Here is an 18,201-nt window from a genome sequence, read left to right on the forward strand (position 1 = left end):
TAAGTGGACATTTCACTCGTAAAAAAACCAATGAAATTCCCCCGTTATAGTTAGTTCAGATAACTATAACTTGCGCGACCGCCACTCTATCACAAGGATGATGTCATCAGTGATGTCATGAGTGATGTAATATGTGAGGTCATGAGCAGTGGATTGCGGGCGCGCGAGTTATAGTTATCTGAAGTAACTAGAACGGGGGAATTTCATTGGTTTTTTACGAGTGAAATGTCCACCTAACTATAACATGTGTGAAACCTATGGTTTTTTAAAGTGAATAGTGAAACCTATGGTTTTTTTAAGTGAATATATATATATATATATATATATATATATATATATATATATATATATATATATATATATATACATACATATACACACACACACACACATATACATACACACACATGTACACACACCTATATGCATACATATATTTATTTATTTTGCTTGGGGCATCCCAACTACTTGGTAATAGTTCCTTGTGAATCGAGACTCTCATAGCACTAGATGAGCTACATACCTCCTCCTTTCCTTCCATCCCCGGCATCATTGTTTCCTCCTCTTCATCCTCCTCCTCCCCATCTTCACTGTCTTCCTCATCATCCTCATCCTCTTCATTTTCAGCTTCCTCGCTGCTGTCATCCTCTTCTTCCTCCTCCTCCTCCTCAGTACATTCCTGTCAATGCAAACAGAGCACATAGTCAGAATCAAGCAAAAGTCACATTTCAAAGATTACTCTATCATACTGAATTAAGTACTGTCATAAAACTGACAGGCGGGCACATTGTTGATATATAGACAGTAATTGTGAATTCATTACTTTATGAAACAGGTTTATATTACAGATTTCAAATCTCACACACCGGCCTAAAACCACTGACCAGCAGGGAATTGGAGAGCCAAAAGGAAAATTCCACAACAAATACTCCCCCCACCAGCCCTGCCAACTCTGGCGCCAACTCACTGCTTCCAAGCCAAATCTAGTAATAGCCTAGGGCCACAGGATTTTGAGACATGGGAACTCAATCTCTGCTATGCATGCATGCGTCAAAATGCCCAGATGTGATCTCCCTACTCATTATCCAGCATCCACCCTGATGTATGAGAAAACAAACGTAATACTCAAATAACTGGAGAAGGTAACCTCTTCGAATTAAGTAGACTACAGCAACAAATAGGGTTCCGAGGTTTCAAATGTCTTCTCTTTCTGCTCTATGGACATGGAGAGCTTCACCATCCCAATCATCTCCCAAATTTTGTGTTGCCAGGTTTTATGATCAGGAATCCTGCGTTCCCCAAGCAGCCAGTTTAACTTTTTTGTTCTGCGCATCACATTGTGGTGATTTTCCTCTTAAAGAATGAAAGGGGTACATTAGCCCATTTGCTATGCAAAGATCCCATATGATGGGAGACTCAGGATTTTATCTGCATAAGAGTAACAACACTTCCCACTATAACATGAACATAGGCCAGTGCCGCAGTAAATGTTAGTTTACCATTCCCTTCACATCCCCTCCAACAGTCTCTGGTCTTAGAGATGATCCCCATGAGTGTATTCGGTTTAGTGTGTAGCTATATTTTATTTTAGTCTCTCTTTAAGGGTCATGCAGGAAGCAAACCCCTTTGCCTACTTACAAACTAAACAGCATTCTTTTGGAGTTCTCATTCTCCCCAGTTCTGCTTCCCACCTTTTCTGCACTAGGGGTTGAGATACCTGGCTGGTGAGAAATTAATGTATTGCTTTCCGAGAAAATACGCTTGCCTGACAATTTCGTAATCCGCTACTTTTCAAAGAGCCACAGCAGTCTGCTGGCTGTCAGTCTATGTTGTGTGTCTGAAGGATCAGTGTCTCTCCACTCATACAAAGCATGGTCAATTTTAGTTTGTTTGAAGGACTTTATTAGTTTGTGATCCTATAGGTCACCAATCCTTTTGCAACCAGCTTCTAGCCAAGCAGCAAACTCAGTCCCCCTCATCCGGATGACCAATTATGGGAGTGATGGTGAAGGACTAGTGAAGACTGTGAGAAAGTGGCTCTGTATATACTGTTCCTTAATAGGTACAGGGTGTACAGAGTCCACAGTCCCCAAGGGTTTGACAGAGGCTAAAGTTAGATATAACCTTACTCTCTAAAGTGGTAGCTTGGTCGAGCAGTAAGGCAGTATCAGAGAACAGTGTAAAGCATTTGTTGTACACACTCAGTCAGCAAATGGTCTCACACACTCAATAACTGAACTCTAGGCCGATGGTTCATATATAAAAAAATATATGCTTGTTTTATTTTAGAACCAACACTTGGCATTAAAATATACTTTCTCAGAAGGAGATGCTTTATATAAATAATTTTGCAATATGCAATTGACTTTTGTAAACAGTTACAAGTGGTTGCAATAGGCAACACTATTTTAAACACAACAATGCATTGAGCTCAATGGAAATTTCAAGTTATTTGCAACAGATTAATTTTAGGATTACTTTTGGAATTCCAGGACTGGATCCTAGATTCAGTCCTGAGTCAGTACTTAGAATCAAGTGATTTAAGTCGACTTAATTACTGTGATGATTTTTAAATATTTAGCTATTTTAAAAGTTGACATATTTCAAAGAAAACAGTCAATGATTCTCTATGGAAGAAAATTCAAGTTGCAGGGACAATATGTTCTCGTTACTTTTGTAATCCAGTACTGGGTACCTAGACTCAGTACTGGGACCTTTATCCAAAACAGGTAAGTAATTACGTTTTCAGATATTATACGATTTTTAAAGAATATTTAAAGATTGCAGAAATTGACACTTCAAATTTCACAGAAAAACAGTCAATGATTTCCTATGGGAGAAAATTGGGTTACTGGTAAGTACAGTTGTAAGTATTTTTCAGAGTCAGTGCTGGGCACCAAGATCCAGCACTGGGAGCTCACCTAAGAGCAGGTGAGTGTTTTCGTTATCGGCTGATTTTTGATGAATATTTTAAGATTTGAAAAGTCCACACTTAGAAGAAATTTCAGGAAAAAGCCAGTCAATGTTACCCTATGAAGAAAATAGAGTTATCGGTTTAAAGGTAAGTACTCGACTGGCAGAGTTGAGGTTCTGGGCATAGACTCAGGGGTCCCCCAGGGTTTAATGTGCTGAGAAGTTTGATACCAAACTTTAGTCTTCAGTGTTGCCATTATGGTGCTGTGAAGTTAGTGTTTGACGAGCTCCCAGCACCATATACTCTTAAATGGCAGCCCTGCACTTACAGTGCCCAGGAATGGACCTGGGTACTGTAGGGGCACAGGGCTCATGCTCCTGTGCCCACACCACTGGCATATGGCACCCAGCTAGAGGGGTGGCTGATGTGTGCCATGTCGACTATGTGTTTTGTCTTGTACCCGGACACTCAGCCTGCAAGGGCAGTGTGTTTGTGTTAGGGTACAGGGCCTCTAAGGGTGGCACAATAAGTGCTGCAGCCCTTAGAGGCCTTCCCTGGTCACAAGGCCCTGGGTATCTAGGGTACCATTTACCAGGGGTGACATGTGGCCAAGGTTTGCCAATTTGGGTTTTAGGGAAGGAACATAGGCCCTGGGCACCTGATTGGCAGGAGCCCAGGGGACACGCAGTCAAAGCACAGTCAGCAATTCAGCAAAAAGTGGGGGCATACCATGCAAGAAAGATGCCACTTTCTCACACTAGTTTCCCAGGCTTACCTCACTAGTGCATGTAAAATCTGCTGCTGGATGCCACCTTTTTAGGTCTCGACCTTGCTATACACTGTGTTGTCGACTGCAGTAAGACATTCACTCTTCCGCTTCCTCTTAAATCCTCTTCATTATCTGGAGCCGCTCCCAAACTCTTCCTCACTCTGCCAATTCTGATCACGCCATCAGTATTACTATGTACTATTTTTACCACAAGTTGCTCAGCAGCTTCCGGTCACAGACGTCACTTGCAGCGGCAGCTGGCTGTCACTCGGAAGGGCTACCAGCACCCTCAGCTGCCTGTCAGCATTTACCTGAGAGCTCTGTGCAGCTTCCTCTGTTCTGTTAGCCAATTAAACAACTGTTTGCACTTGTATGGAACCCGCTTCAAAGCCACGACCTCTTTCTTGCCTGCTTTACTCTCCATAGGCGCTTGGGCACTGCGCCCTCCAACAGCTGTGTTTTAAATAGCGCTGTGTCAACAGTGTGAGGAGACGGGCTTCCACCCTTGCGGAGAGAGATGCAGGCCCAAGGTCCAGCACAAAAAACACTTAACACACGGGGCGCTTTCATCTGGCTGAACACTACAGGGCAGAAGTGATGAAACATTAGAAGATCGGAGATGGGACCTCCAGTGCAAAAGGGAGCACACAACAGATGATAAAGGACGGCCCCTACTACAAACAGCGACGCCTTCTCCATCTCTACCTGTTGTAATAGTAACATTCTGTCATGATGGCATCAATGGGGTGGAGGGATTCTGACAGCTTTAGCATGCTATTTTTTGCTGCAGTTTTATATAGCGCAAACTCAACCCGAAGAGTTTGGAGCGCTTTACATGAGCAACAGTTACGTTTCACAAGGATACATTCATTTTTGAATAGGCGGAGGGAGATTAAGTGATTTGCCCAAAATCACAGGACGTTAAGCCTTCCCCCGATATTGGAACCTTCCCCGTGTCCAATGTCGGCAGCTCTGACCGTTAAGTCACATGCTGCTTCCGCTACTCGTATGTCAATTTTTGTTTCTAGCTCAAATGGATGTAAGTCACGTAAAACGCAGCGACACGCGTTGATGCGCTGTGGAAATCCCTTCGCAAATGTTTACTGGTCACACCTTTCTTTGGCTTATTGCTGTATTTGAGTGTTACACTGGTACTTGTGAATAGCCGAACAGTGCAAGTATGTTAATTTTGTATGTGTACTGCAAGGCAGGAGGCAACTGCCCACGTCGCTGGCCTGTTGTAGGTAGGTAGTGTTCTACTACATTCAGATTTCTGTTTGTCCTTTTAGATTTTAACCCTCATGAAACAGCTCACTTAATAGCAGATATAACCACATTGGTATTAGTAATTCACTCAAACCCTCTATTGTCCTAAGTGACAAGGTGTGCACCATTCCTGATCGATATTTTATTTGTTGCTATAAATAAATACATCAATATTTGCAAATATTCTCTATAAAGAGCTTCTTGGAATTACGTCAATGAGATCCCCCCCAAAAATAAAAACCATTAAAAAGGTGAGTTTTTTCCAAAACAACTTCTGGCTATGATAATTCTAGTTGCGTGTTTGCCATATGCGGAATTTCTCATCAATCTCGAACGAACACTGCAAACGGCGAGCAGGACGTGTGTGTGTTGTTACACGCTGGGAATGGCCTGGAGTCCTGGTGCAGAGCTCCGGGTTTATTTTGTTGTAAATCATGTGTTGATTCTGTGCCACATGAAAGGGCCCTGCGCAGCCAGACATCAAGGCCTGCTCTGCTCACACTCATTCATCCGACCCTACTCCTGTGCACTGTGACTTAAGCCCGTCGCACTTGCAAAGATTACTTTGTCTAGCCATTGCTTGCGTGCGCACTCGTGTGTATGTGTGTGACTGAGCCATGGTGGCAACGTATCTGTGTCTAACGCAATCAATAATTTGATTTTAATGAGTAACTTGAAACCACACATATTGGCCTAATTATCTTCTCATAAAAAAAGCGTAAGTTGTGTAATGAGTGGGAATTTAAAGTACCAACAACAAGCACAAAGGGCAGCAGGGCAGGTCTGGGTCTACCGTTTTGTGTCTAGCTGGCATATCTTTTAAATGGATGGTGTTCACTTTGTTTCACACCAGAAGTCATGGAAAGTAAAAAGAACAATATACACACACACACACTCACGTCTGCGCACGCTCGCGCACACACACACACACATACATACATACAAACAAACATTCCCCTTGTAAACCGAAGGAATCCGCCTGATTGAAGCACGCGCCCATCCGTCTAACAAAGGGACACGGCCTGACAACGAGCACGATGGACGAGAAACAGAGCAACCCTCAATGTGTTACGCATTTCCTCATAAAGTGTATTTACACAAGGCCAGGACTGTGGGAAGAAATAAAGCCCTCGGTCCGAGTTGTATATGTCCCCGCCTGGATTACAAGGTAATTTACTGTTATCGTCAGGGGCCATTGGCTTCACATACTCTGCAGTTTACAGCCCTCAGGAATACCTTAAATCACGAGCTGTAATTCTTCCATTTTATATACATTATGTCAGCAACTTGTTTAAGTTTATGCAACTTGAGACCATCCAGCGCCTTGGTCCTGTGCAACAGTTAGACTTGATAGCCCTGGAAGAAAAATACAAAACCACAGGGCACTCCCGTTCGTTAATTCTCCAGCAGGGGAGGAGCTGAGGGTGGAATTCAGGGGCGCAGAAAGAGGTGGTGGTGGACAGCACAGTTCTTAATCTACCCTGTTATGTCTGCACACTTCAAGGCTGCAGCCAGGGCAACAGTCCTAAACAAGCATTTGCAATGCAATAGGTCTCGCAGTTACACGAGTTAAAGCTATTGGCATTGTAAATGACAATGCCTTTTATTTATGTTTTTAAAACGAAAAAAAATATAATAGGCATTGCCATTTGCAATGTCAATAGCTCAAACTTGCGTAAATTCGAGACCTATTGCATTGCAAATGCTGTTTTGATTTGCGGCCTCTTACACAGGATACTTTCGATGCAAATTCGATTTCCTTGGCGTGTCTGTTGGTTCGATTAGTCGCCTTCAGGGTGGTTCCCTTCGCACTCGCGCTCTGGGTTTTTGTGCATATGGCGTTGGGAAGGCAGAATTAAGGACTGGATTGGTATGGGGCCGTCGGAGCCTCTGGAAGATTTCTACTCAGCCATTGCTCTGGCAATGCCCCCCATTTGTTTTTGAACAAATACCATGTATTCTGGGAAATGTATTTTAGTTTAGATTTTAATTGGTATCCTTGTCTAGTTGCAGAGTCCTCTGATTTTTATACCAGCAGTTTATAATGTGCTGCAGATTTGTAATTTTTCTTTGTATCTATTATGGTAATTTTCTTAATTGAATAATGAATATTTGATTGTACATGTCATCTTTCTGCATTCTATCTGAATGAAAATACTAAGGTGGTGAAGATCTACATTTAGAAGCTCTGAATGTATGCAGATCATGTACTAATGGACCCAGCACACTCGCAGCGCTGGGGGCCTAAGGTTACCCAACATGACCAACTTCAGTTATGCATCACAACTCCACTACTTATGGAGTGGCACTGGATCCAAATTGAAAAGCTCTGGTCTTTGTAGACCGGAATATCATGGGGACACACATGGGGAAGGTTCCCTGGATGCCTTCAGGACACAAAAGAGCTATTCTGGCAGCACAAGACAACTTGGTGATCAAGAAAGGGTCTTTGCAAGAAAGATGGCACTTTCTCACATGGTATGCCCCCACTTTTTGCTGAATGTACTGTGACTGAGTGTGCCCTGTACTCCTGCCAATCAGGTGCCCAGGGCCTATGTTCCTTCCCTAAAACACAAAACACAAATTGGCAAACCCTGGCCACATGTCAGCCCCTGGTAAATGGTACCCTAGGTACCCAGGGCCTTGTGACCAAGGAAGGCCTCTAAGGGCTGCAGCACTCATTGTGCCACCCTTAGAGGCCCTGTACCCTTACACACACACACACACACACACACTGCCTTTGCAGGCTAGGTGTCTGGGTGCAAGACAAAACAAAGTCGACATGGCAAACATCCCTGCGTGCCATGCCCATCACCTACACTGCCATGGCATACATCAGCCACCCCTCTAGCTGGGTGCCTTATGCCAATGGTGTGGGCACAGGAGCAGGAGCCCTGTGCCCCTACAGTACCCAGGTCCATTCCTGAGCACTGTAAGTGCAGTGCTGCCATTTAAGAGTACATGGTGCTGAGAGCTCAAACACGAACTCCACAGCACCATAATGGCAACACTGAAGACTGAGAAGTTTGGTATCAAACTTCTCAGCACGTTAAACCCACACTGATGCAAGTGTGGGATTTAATGTACCAAGCACCCCAGAGGGCATCTTAGAGATGCCCCCTTAAACCTAACCTACAATCCACGTCTGCTCTGAGGCTGCCACACAGCAGACATGTTGCTGGACCCCTGGGTAGGAGAGCCCCTGCTCTCCTGGGTCTGCAACAATGCTCATCCTGGGCGAGGTGCTAAATCTCCTCCCCCAGGATGGGCAGGGGGAAGCTTCAAAGGCATGCCGCCTCTGTGAGCTTCCCCAGGCCACTGCAACCCTCCCACTCTGGCGGGAAGCTCTGGCCGGAAGCCCCAAATAAGGACAGGGGATGTGCCAGCCTGCCAACCCCACCCCTCAGGTGGGGGAGGCGAGGTGAAGCACATCTCCGGGCTCTCGTCATCTTGAAGATGGGAAGCCCTGCCCAATCAGGACTAGGCTACTGCCCCGCTCCCACAGGAGAGTGGCAGGATAGGGGGTGTACCCACCCCAGGACAGTGATCCTTTGGTCCCTGCCCTTTACCTACCTGTAACGCCCCTAAATCTAGTATTTAGAGGCACCCTGAACCTTCCTCTCCAGATTCCAAACAAGCAAAGAAGAACAAGAAGAAAGACCCGCCGTGCAGCTGCGGAGAAGAGGAAGACACCAACTGCTTTGGCCCAGCCCTACCGGCCTGTCGACCCTCGATCCTGCTCATGCTAAATCCCGGCACCTCCTGTGGCCAGCAACCTCACAAACCCCAGAGGACCTGGCTACCTTGGGACTCTGAACATCTGGGACTCCCACGAGCAGTGGCTCTGCTCAAAGCAAGTATCTAACCCCTGGCATCAGCCCGGAATCGCGAACCCTGCACCCGCCTGGCCTGGAGTGGACAAAAACCCCGAGGACGTCCCCCCTGCGACTGACCCCGAATCCAGCACCCAAGGACCCCCCCCCCCCCTCGACGCTCCCGACGACACCTGCAGCCTCCGAACCAGGGGAACACCCCAACCACGATCAACAGAGGGTAAGATTTCCCGACATCAAAAGGAACCCCTGCACCCGGCGTCCTGCGGCACCCTGTGCCCGACTCCTGGGTACCTACCTATCCTCCAACTACCCAACTTACCTCTCGAAGTGGTGGTGGCACCTGAAGAATCTTCGTCCCCGAGCTTGCAGCCTTTGTTCGTCCTTGAGCTTCCCATTGAAAACCATTGAGCGCCCAAAGGCTCAAAAGCACCCTGCACTGAGCCGCCCGAGTGGCCCTGGCAGTGCAACTTCTACTCCTACTTACTTCCCATTTGCCCTGAGCAAGTGACCAGGAGCCCAGCTACTACAGCCGCGTGGCCTGCTAGTCAGCAGCCACCAACCAAGGCTCCCCCCTACCTCCCATAGGATAACATTGGGCCTAACTCACTCTGCACCCGGCTGCCCCAGAGGGTGTAACAACTGTACTTACCTGACCATGGGAGACCCCCCCCGAGTCTGTGCCCAGAACCTTAACTCTGCCAGTCGAGTTCTTACCCAAAAGCCGATAACTCACTTTTCTTCCATTGGATAACATTGACTGGTTTTCTCTGAAATTTTTTAAGTGTGGAGTTTCTAAACTTTAAAATATTCACCTAAAATCAACCGAGTAACGAAAACAGAAATACTCACCTGCTATTGGGAGAGATCCCAATACTGGATCTTGGTGCCCAGCACTGACCCTGCAAAGTACTCACAACCGTACTTACCTCTAACTCAATTTTCTCCCAAAGGCAATCATTGACTGTTTTTCTGTGAAATTTCTTCTAAGTGTCGATTTCTGCAAACTACAAATATTCTTTAAAAATCGTACCAACTGTGAAAACGTAAATGCTTACCTGTGTTAGATAGATGTTCCAGCCCTGAGCCCAGTACTGGATTACAAAAGTGACAAGAACATACTTTACCCGTCACTTTAATTTTCTTCCATAGGGAATCATTGACTTTGTCTATGAAATTTCTTCTGTGTCGATTTCGCCTGTATAACTTAAACGCAGTTTCTCAACTGCTTACAATGTGGTACACTAGTGCTGGATCCAGGATCCAACACTGACCTAGCAAAAGTACCCATAACCCCACTTACCTGCCAAGTGAATTTCCTTCCATAGGATAACATTGGTAATTTGATCAGAAAAAGTTTGTCAACTTTTGAAATAGCAAAATATTGTTTAACAAGCATTTACAATGCAATGGTCTCGGCATTGGTAAAGTTAGAGCTATTGGCATTGCTCATGACATTATTTCTGTTTATGTTTTTTGTTTTTAAAACATTTAAAGAAACGGCATTGTCATGAGCAATGGCAATAGCTCTAACTTTAACAATGCCGAGACCGTTGCATTGTAAATGCTTGTTTTGGGTAGGCACGGGCGATTAAGTGATTTGCCCAGAATCACAGAATGTGGAGCGTCCCTGCTGAGACTCAAACCCGATTCCCCAGCTGCGAGGTGACCGCCCTAGCCGTTAGGCCACATTCTCTCCCTATTAATGGAGCCAAGAAGCTTTACGTGTATAACACGTAAAATTTACAGAATAAGCGTAAGTGAATCATAGACTGAGTAACACCATTAAAACACAGGCATGCAATCACATCTAAGTTGGTGTGATACAGTATTGGAAAGCAAAGTAGGTCTTTTACTGTCTGCCCTGGATCTAAATAATAGAGAGCGCTCCCAGGTCCTCCTTGGTTTCGATATGTAGCTACCTGATGTAACCTCCGTATTCATGGACAGATATTTTCCAATCAATGCTTTCCTATACTCCTCCAAAACCCTCTTATCAAGCGATTGTGCTAATAACATTGATGAAACTTTTCTTTTATTAATGGATACATGTGTGGTGGTATCAGAAAAAGCATATGACAGACCATCCTCATCAAAAGAGCTTTTCACGTAAGCCAACCATGGGATTGACATACCTTTGTCACAACTCAAGCAGTCACTAATTATAGCCCTTGTTAGTCAGGCGTCCTCATGTTAAAAATGTAATAGTTCATCCATTAGTTCCCTTCTTAATGATTATTTGGCTTTTATCTTTGAGCAAATTCACAGGACTGGAGAAAATATAAACACGACTGGGACAATTTAATTTAAAAATGTATGAATAAACCCATCTAGTTTTATGTTAAAAGAAGCCTGTACACTACGGGCTAGGGACGTTCTATCTTGTGTACACCACAGTCTGATTCTCCACATTGCCAATTGAAAACAGGATACTGCATAGACAGTTAAGTAACTTACATCGTTCTTAAATATTTGGAATGCAATAATATGAGCTGTGGTGCCCATGACCTGGCAAATAGGGATAAGCCACTTTTTCCTGGATAATGTATAGGTGGGGCAGAGAAAGAATACATGCTCTATAGTTTCCCTCTCTGCTCCACAAGTGGTGCAAAAACGTTCCATTAAAGGCAGTTTTTTTAGGGGCTTGATAGCATCAAAGAAAAATTCAAGGCTGTTGGATACTTTAACTTTGAGAAATTGGTCCCTCATAGTGCCTATATTGGAATCTGACCCAATTTAAACTGATAGTTGGGTTTGATCGTGGATTTGCTGTTGGCTGGGTGGTTCTTGCATGCTTCCCATAGATCACTACACCCAATCTTGCCTAGGGTGTCTCTCACATATTTGAACCACAGGATATTTCATGTTTCCACATTTTTCATGCATGACTTCCGAAAATCCTAATCCTGAATGTATGATGGTGTACACTGCAAGTAGCAAAATTGCAGAAACAACTTTGCCTGGGTTGGGATTCGGATGTAGAATCAGAAAACCTGAGTGCAAAATCAGGGAAGAAATGACTCAGCATACTGAATTTTCTTTTTTTTTTTTTTTTACAAATTAAGCACTGCCACCTTTGCTGACTTTCCACTCACATTACCAGAGATGGGCTAAAAAAAAAAAACGAACAGTCGACTCAGCAACATGTCAGATTAAGAAACTTGTGTTTATATGCTGTGCTTGTATGAACGGGCTCCTACCATTTGTACACAAAATCTACCCATTTTGGACACGGGACCCCCTTCTAACCACACCTGTTCAGCACAAGCCGTACAAATTTAAAACAAGCTTTTTCAAAGCAGGAATTTTTAAAATTCCCACCGTGACTGTTGCACCCCAGCAAGTACACACACACACACACCAGAACAGCGGGGGATGCGTCAGTCTGGGCCTGCTCACTACAACGGATGTGACGTTTCACCAGTGGCGCGGGTCTTCAAGAAACCGAGCTAAAATCCATTCTGAATACTACAATGTCCCGAACACGCGCCATAAATGTGCTGCGTTTAACTAGAACGGATTTAAGCCATGCCTGAAATGTTCCAACTCATTTCATGAAACAACCTAGTGCATTCTGGGTGTTGCAGTTCTGGCTGGCTTGAAGTAACCCAATATGAAAAATGTAATAGCAATTGTCTGCATTTTAATGCGGGTTTAGAAATCGCCCTCGACCGCTCTCTAGCGTTTGTTTGTCCCGTTTTCACTGTTGATTTGCCCCTATAACTTCAAAATAAAACATTCAGAACTCAGCAGCGGGTGTAAATAGAAATCGATGCCGATTGAAAAAACGTTCAAAAAGGCAATTTTCATTGAAAAAAACAATACGAAATAAATACACAGCATAATTGACATTTTAGACGAGGAGACATTTAAGTAACTTATAGAATGCCAGGTTCAACAAGCATTGAACACGCCCGACCATCGCTCTGGGAAAAGCGCTCACAGAAACCGAGGCGCAGAGGTGGACCTGTGTCCGAGGAGTCCACGCCCGCCCCCTCCACTCCCCCCTCAAACCAAACACAAGTGACGGGGCTCATTCATGATCAGCATTGAATGAAGGCTTCGAGGGCAGAGGCCGGCCTGGCTCGCGGCAGCGAGGTTTGGAATAAAGGTCCAGTTTGTGTGTCACTCCTAGCCCTACACGCGCACACGTCTTTATGACCCCCCCCCCCCGTTCATCCCTTCCGATGCCTCCCGCCCTCTGTTCGTGGTTTGCTCCTAAACACTCACAAGTAAAAAACACAGAACTTGGAGCAGATAAAAAAAAAAAAAACTGAAAGTTGAAGTATAAAAATCAAAAACCAGGATAACTTTCTGATAAACCTAACACAGGTAAATCACAATACAAAACACAAACCCTTTACAACATCCCTCCCTGCAACCAACCCCACTCGCACAGTCAGAAACACCATCAAAATTTACTTTAAAGTTGCTTGCTGTCGCTTGCGAAGGATAAAAAGCCGCATCGCCGCGCCTTCTGCAGGGCGTCCGATGAAAGCGGCGGCCATGTTGGAATGGGTGTAAAAGAGAGGCGTATCTTATCAAAAGAAGTCCATTAAATGTTTAATTAGGTGATTACATTTAACACTATCGCAGACGCTCTAGCGAAAAACTAAAGTGCTGGTTTTACTGGACACCGACATTCTGTAGGGATATCTGCAGAGAAAACGCCGCCTCCTTCTACCATGATAACCGCGCAGCCCTCCAAGCGGCCGAGACTTCCTGACCAGACGCAGTGTATCATGATGGCAGCGGCACAGACAATGAAGGTAAGTCTGCGGTACCACGAAATACAGCCATGAAACTAAAGACATTAACAGCGCCACCGGAGACCTGTTCCAAAGGTTTCCTATTACGAAAGCCACGTGCGCCCTTTCACGAGGACTTGTGTGTTCGAGCTACACTCCCTCCACACGTTCAATAATAGTGCAGCACCGGGACAAAGTGTCCCTGCACCTCCGCACCAGCTCTTCGCAATCACGTCTCATTCACTTCATTGGTCTTGATTCGGGTTTACCGTTACTGAATCAGGAGTTAACAATTCAGGATCTGTGAAGTACAGTGTAAATCCACCGCACGCATACATTCAAAATGCAGATCTAGTGCAGCAACTCGCTTCCTACGTACACTGGTTTTCACGAGTCGCCCGAAACAGATAAGCGCTCCAGACTCATGCGTATGTATTTCATAGCTGCGAAGAAGGGGGCGATGGGAGTAAGCCATTGGCGTGAAAAACAAGGCAGAGCAAAAGGCACACCACCGCCTTTCTCCGAGGCAGAGCAGAACTGCCTCGGAGAAACGCAGCATCCTTTTCGGATTCGGGGGCGTGTTTTGCTGTTGTCTCCTCCCTGAGACTTTAAGCAAAAAACACGCCCCCGATCCGAAAAGGACGGGGCAGGATTGGAGTGACGGGACCTCTTCTCCAATGGCTGGCCAGCATTTACTAGGCCAGCCAATGGAGAACAGGGTAGAAGAGGGGCGGGTTCAAGCCCCTCTTCTCCCAAGTCATTATCTCTCACGAGCGAGACTGTGCAAGCGCAGCCATCGCTAGCCGAGACCTAAAAATCACAACAGTGACTTAACCGAATTTACTCACTTGTTTCCAAGAACGGTCCCAGGACTGAATCTAGGATCCAGTGCTGGAGTTAGAAGAGTAATCCTAAAAGTAATCAAGTGCACATATTAAAATTCCCATTGAGCTCAATGTATTATTGGGTTTGAAATTGTAGTGCCTATTGCAACAACCTGTAATTATTACCTATAAATGTCAGTTGCATATTGCAAAAGTATTTAACTAAAGCATCTCATTCTGAGAAAGTACATTTTGGTACCTATTGTTGGTTCTAAAATAAAACAACCATTTTTTTTTATATAAACCATTGGCCTAGGGTTCAGTTATTGAGTGTGGGAGACCATTTGCTGACTAAGTGTGTACAACAAATGCATTACACTGTCCTCTGATACTGCCTTGCTGCTCGACCAAGCTACCACTTTAGAGAGTAAGATTATATCCAACTTTAACCTCTGCCAAACCTCTGGGGACTGTGGACTCTGTACACCCTGTACCTATTTGGGAACAGTATATACAGAGCCACTTTCTAACAACTAGCAACCAAGCAGCCTCGCCGAGACCATCGAAAGGGTGGCAGACAGAAGCGCCCCGTTCATCAGGGCAGACTTCCCCTTCTGAACTCCCCCATCTGCCGTAACCAAAAGATGGAGAAGCTGCCATCACAGACCCACGCAGAAGACTAACGCTGGGCACAGAGACTGGGGATCCCCAGGAGAAAGCACCAACACACATTCACGGGTACTGGCCCACTCTCCTCAGGAGAAGCAGCACAGCTGGGTCAGGGAACAGACTCATACCTAGTTTCCTGAGCTGTCCGCCGGACCAAAACAGACGGACAGCCGCATCACAGAACAATGAGGGGCCTGAGGTCATCGGGAAGAGAACGCATTACAGGCCGGAACAACCCCCACTGAACAGTTGCCATGCTTGGTCCAGGCTACAGCAAGGGGAAGACTAGACATCCGAGGGTGGAGGAGGTACAGCAGCTCCACCCGCGAGAATCTCTGCAGCAGTGGGCAACCTAACAGGGACGCCCAGACTCACACTGACACCGAGAACAAAAGCGGCCTCCTGCGAAAAGGGAGGTCAGCAGCACCCAGGAATTCAACTCCGGCACGGAGACCACACTCTGGGGTAGAGTGTGGGCGCAGCGTGGCAAACTTAAAAGGAAGAGGAGATAGGGTCCTGATAGAAGGGACCAATGAGAACAGTAACCGCCCCCGCAGAGGCTGGAAGGCTCATGAGAGGGACGCACTCGCCCATCTCCCGGTGGGCATCAGGGCACTGAACTAAGACCAGGCTGCGGTCCAGGCCAGAGAGCACAGCAACCCTGGACACAACGCTGCCACACCTGTCCAGGCAGTCGCAGAGGGGCCAGGCTCCAGCACAAGTCATCAAATCAGGCAAGACAGTCTCAGCAGTGCCGAGACCCTATCACGGGGGAAACACCCCAGAGCGGGAAGCCACATGACACAGTAAAGGTTTACGAGACAGCACGAGAAACAGGAAAACTGACTCTGGGAGATGTTCTGAAAACTGCACGATACAAACGCAGAGAAAAGCGGACAAGAGGTCATCGCGAGGGTCCCAGCGAGAACTACCAGGCAAGCACAAATAAAAGTCCCAAAGTGAGAAAATTCCCACACGAAGAGTTGAGGGTAGGGAACTACGTTGCATTGCGGAAGACAGTGTCATCCTTACAGTGAATGGAAGCCAGTTAAGCAAGGTTAACGTAGCACACCCACGACAGGAGCCACACATGGAAAACTGTCCCCGGAGCAACCACTGGGCACCACCCCAGCCACCACAAAAGTGCTGGACTTTTCACGAATGCGAGTTAATTCTCAACTGGATGGGCAGACAATTGATTGTCCCCCCAACCCCCTCGTCCCTCCCAAACAGGTGTGACAGCAACCCTGAAGCACAATCATACCCAATGGCCAGAGACAAGGAGCCAAAGTTGGTAAATCAGGGACAAATGAACAGATACGATAGCCTTTCTATACAACTGGCTCAAAGACTCCCTTTCAAAAGCGAAGTTCTCATCCTGCTTTGTAAATGAACGTGCAAAGGATGCCTAGCTCAACGCCACATAAAGGAGCACCCCATAGGCCATTAATTGCCTGCTTCCTAAACTACCAAGATCGGGATTTAATACTGTGCGAGATGAGACGCACTGGAGAGGTTTGACTCGAACACCAAGATAACGGTCTTTCCGCACTACTCTAGGGAAGTCAAGGGGAGAACCTTCAACTCAGTCAAGGAAAAATTACGGAAAATCCACATCCAATACATGTTGCTCTTCCCTGAGAAGCTCAAGGTCATATTCCAGAACAAAACTATCTTCTTCCAGAAATCAGAGGAGAGGATAGAGGAACGCCCTCCAATGGAGCATAGAAATGAACCGGTGGGGACCTCGCCTCTAGACATGGCATCATTCATAGGGCCCAAGCCGCAGAGTGAAAATTAAATGCAGACCATGCCGAATGACCAAGTCGCACTGAGGTACACCACGGAGACCCGAGTTGAATATAGAAGAGAGGGCCCACACATCAGACACAGGCGACGGGCCGAAATGGACTAAAACAGGGAAAAACCTCAGGGCTCGCCCAAAAAGACAAGCCACTCCTGGCCCGTCAGACCAGGAATGCTCAGCAGAAACAGACAGCGACCACCCGCTCCTGCAAAAGATTATCCGCTTGGAAGAGCCAAACCCAGACACTGCCACCCGAGGGATTCCCAGACAAGCAACAGAAGAAGGAAGTGAGGAAGGCTGAGATACAAGGGCACGCTGGAAGCCGAAAGGATAGTAAGACATCACTAGGTGCATTTTCTTTTTTATTAATAAAACATTCGTCATATACAGATATTAGTATACATAATATCGTTTGAAAGAGAAAAGATGCAGTATAATGAGCAACAATATAAGCAGTCATTACATTGTCGTGATGTTCTTACGTGACATTTCAAGTTCTACAGTCGGTGAAATGCAGAGTTCCCCCCGATAGGCATTCCAGGCCCCCCACTTTTTATCCCATTTCTTAGGACATCCTCTAGCTTTATAAACTTTTCTCGGCAACCATACTTTTGTCCATTTCCGCCACCAAACCAATTACTAACGGCTTGTCAGCAGCCCCTCATTTCATTGCAATAACTCTTAACAGAGGTGTATCCCAGGGTAGTGAATTATTATTCAGTATCTATCAGATCATTTGCTTCCCAAATGTTCAGGATTCCCAGTTGGGGGTGTCAGCACAAGCGGTTTTCCCAGTGCGTCCTGCATCTTATTCGAGGCTTGTTCCCAGATGTGCTGTATGTTGGGGCAGTCCCATACTATGTGATAAAATGTGGCAATTTGATTGCAGCCACGCAAGCAAAGCACATCTTGTCGTGTTCCTATCTTAGCTAGTGTCACCCCGGTAAGATATGTCCTATGTAGGACCTTCAGTTGAATCAATCTGAAGCGTTAGTTAATCGCAGCTTCCCTAGGGGACATCAGAACCATCTGCCAATACTCATCGTCAAGCTGTCCTAAGTCCAATTGCCATCTGTCTCTAAGAGTAAGAAAGGGATCTGGGAGGTTAGCTTACGGTAAGTAAGGGAAATGGCCTTAGTTGGGAGAGGCTCAAGAGAGAAGTCGGTCCTCACTAGGTGAACTTTCAGACTTAAATATCACAGTTAATAGGGACTCGGGTCTTGAATCCCTAGATACAACCCACTTTCATTTTGTTTACTGTTAGGATGAAGGATTGAGGGGATACAAACCTCACGTTTAACCTACGACACAGTTGTCATGTTGACAGTTGAGGAAAAGGGCCTGGGTAGGGAGGGGGAGGGGGGAGCGGGG

General features: G+C 45.8%; 1 protein-coding gene across 3 annotated transcripts in view; it reads right to left on the reverse strand.

Moving 5' to 3' along the window:
- The window catches only part of PPM1G (protein phosphatase, Mg2+/Mn2+ dependent 1G), a 142,892-nt gene that overhangs the window by 59,671 nt on the left and 65,020 nt on the right, over positions 1-18,201 (reverse strand). For all 3 annotated transcript variants that reach the window (XM_085613303.1, XM_085613302.1, XM_085613304.1), the window contains exon 6: positions 524-679. In XM_085613303.1, the coding sequence (XP_085469429.1) occupies positions 524-679 (156 nt within the window). The remainder of the gene's footprint in view (positions 1-523; positions 680-18,201) is intronic.

Source organism: Triturus cristatus, chromosome 6 (assembly GCF_964204655.1).
Source record: "Triturus cristatus chromosome 6, aTriCri1.1, whole genome shotgun sequence".
In the NCBI taxonomy this organism is placed as follows: domain Eukaryota; kingdom Metazoa; phylum Chordata; class Amphibia; order Caudata; family Salamandridae; genus Triturus; species Triturus cristatus.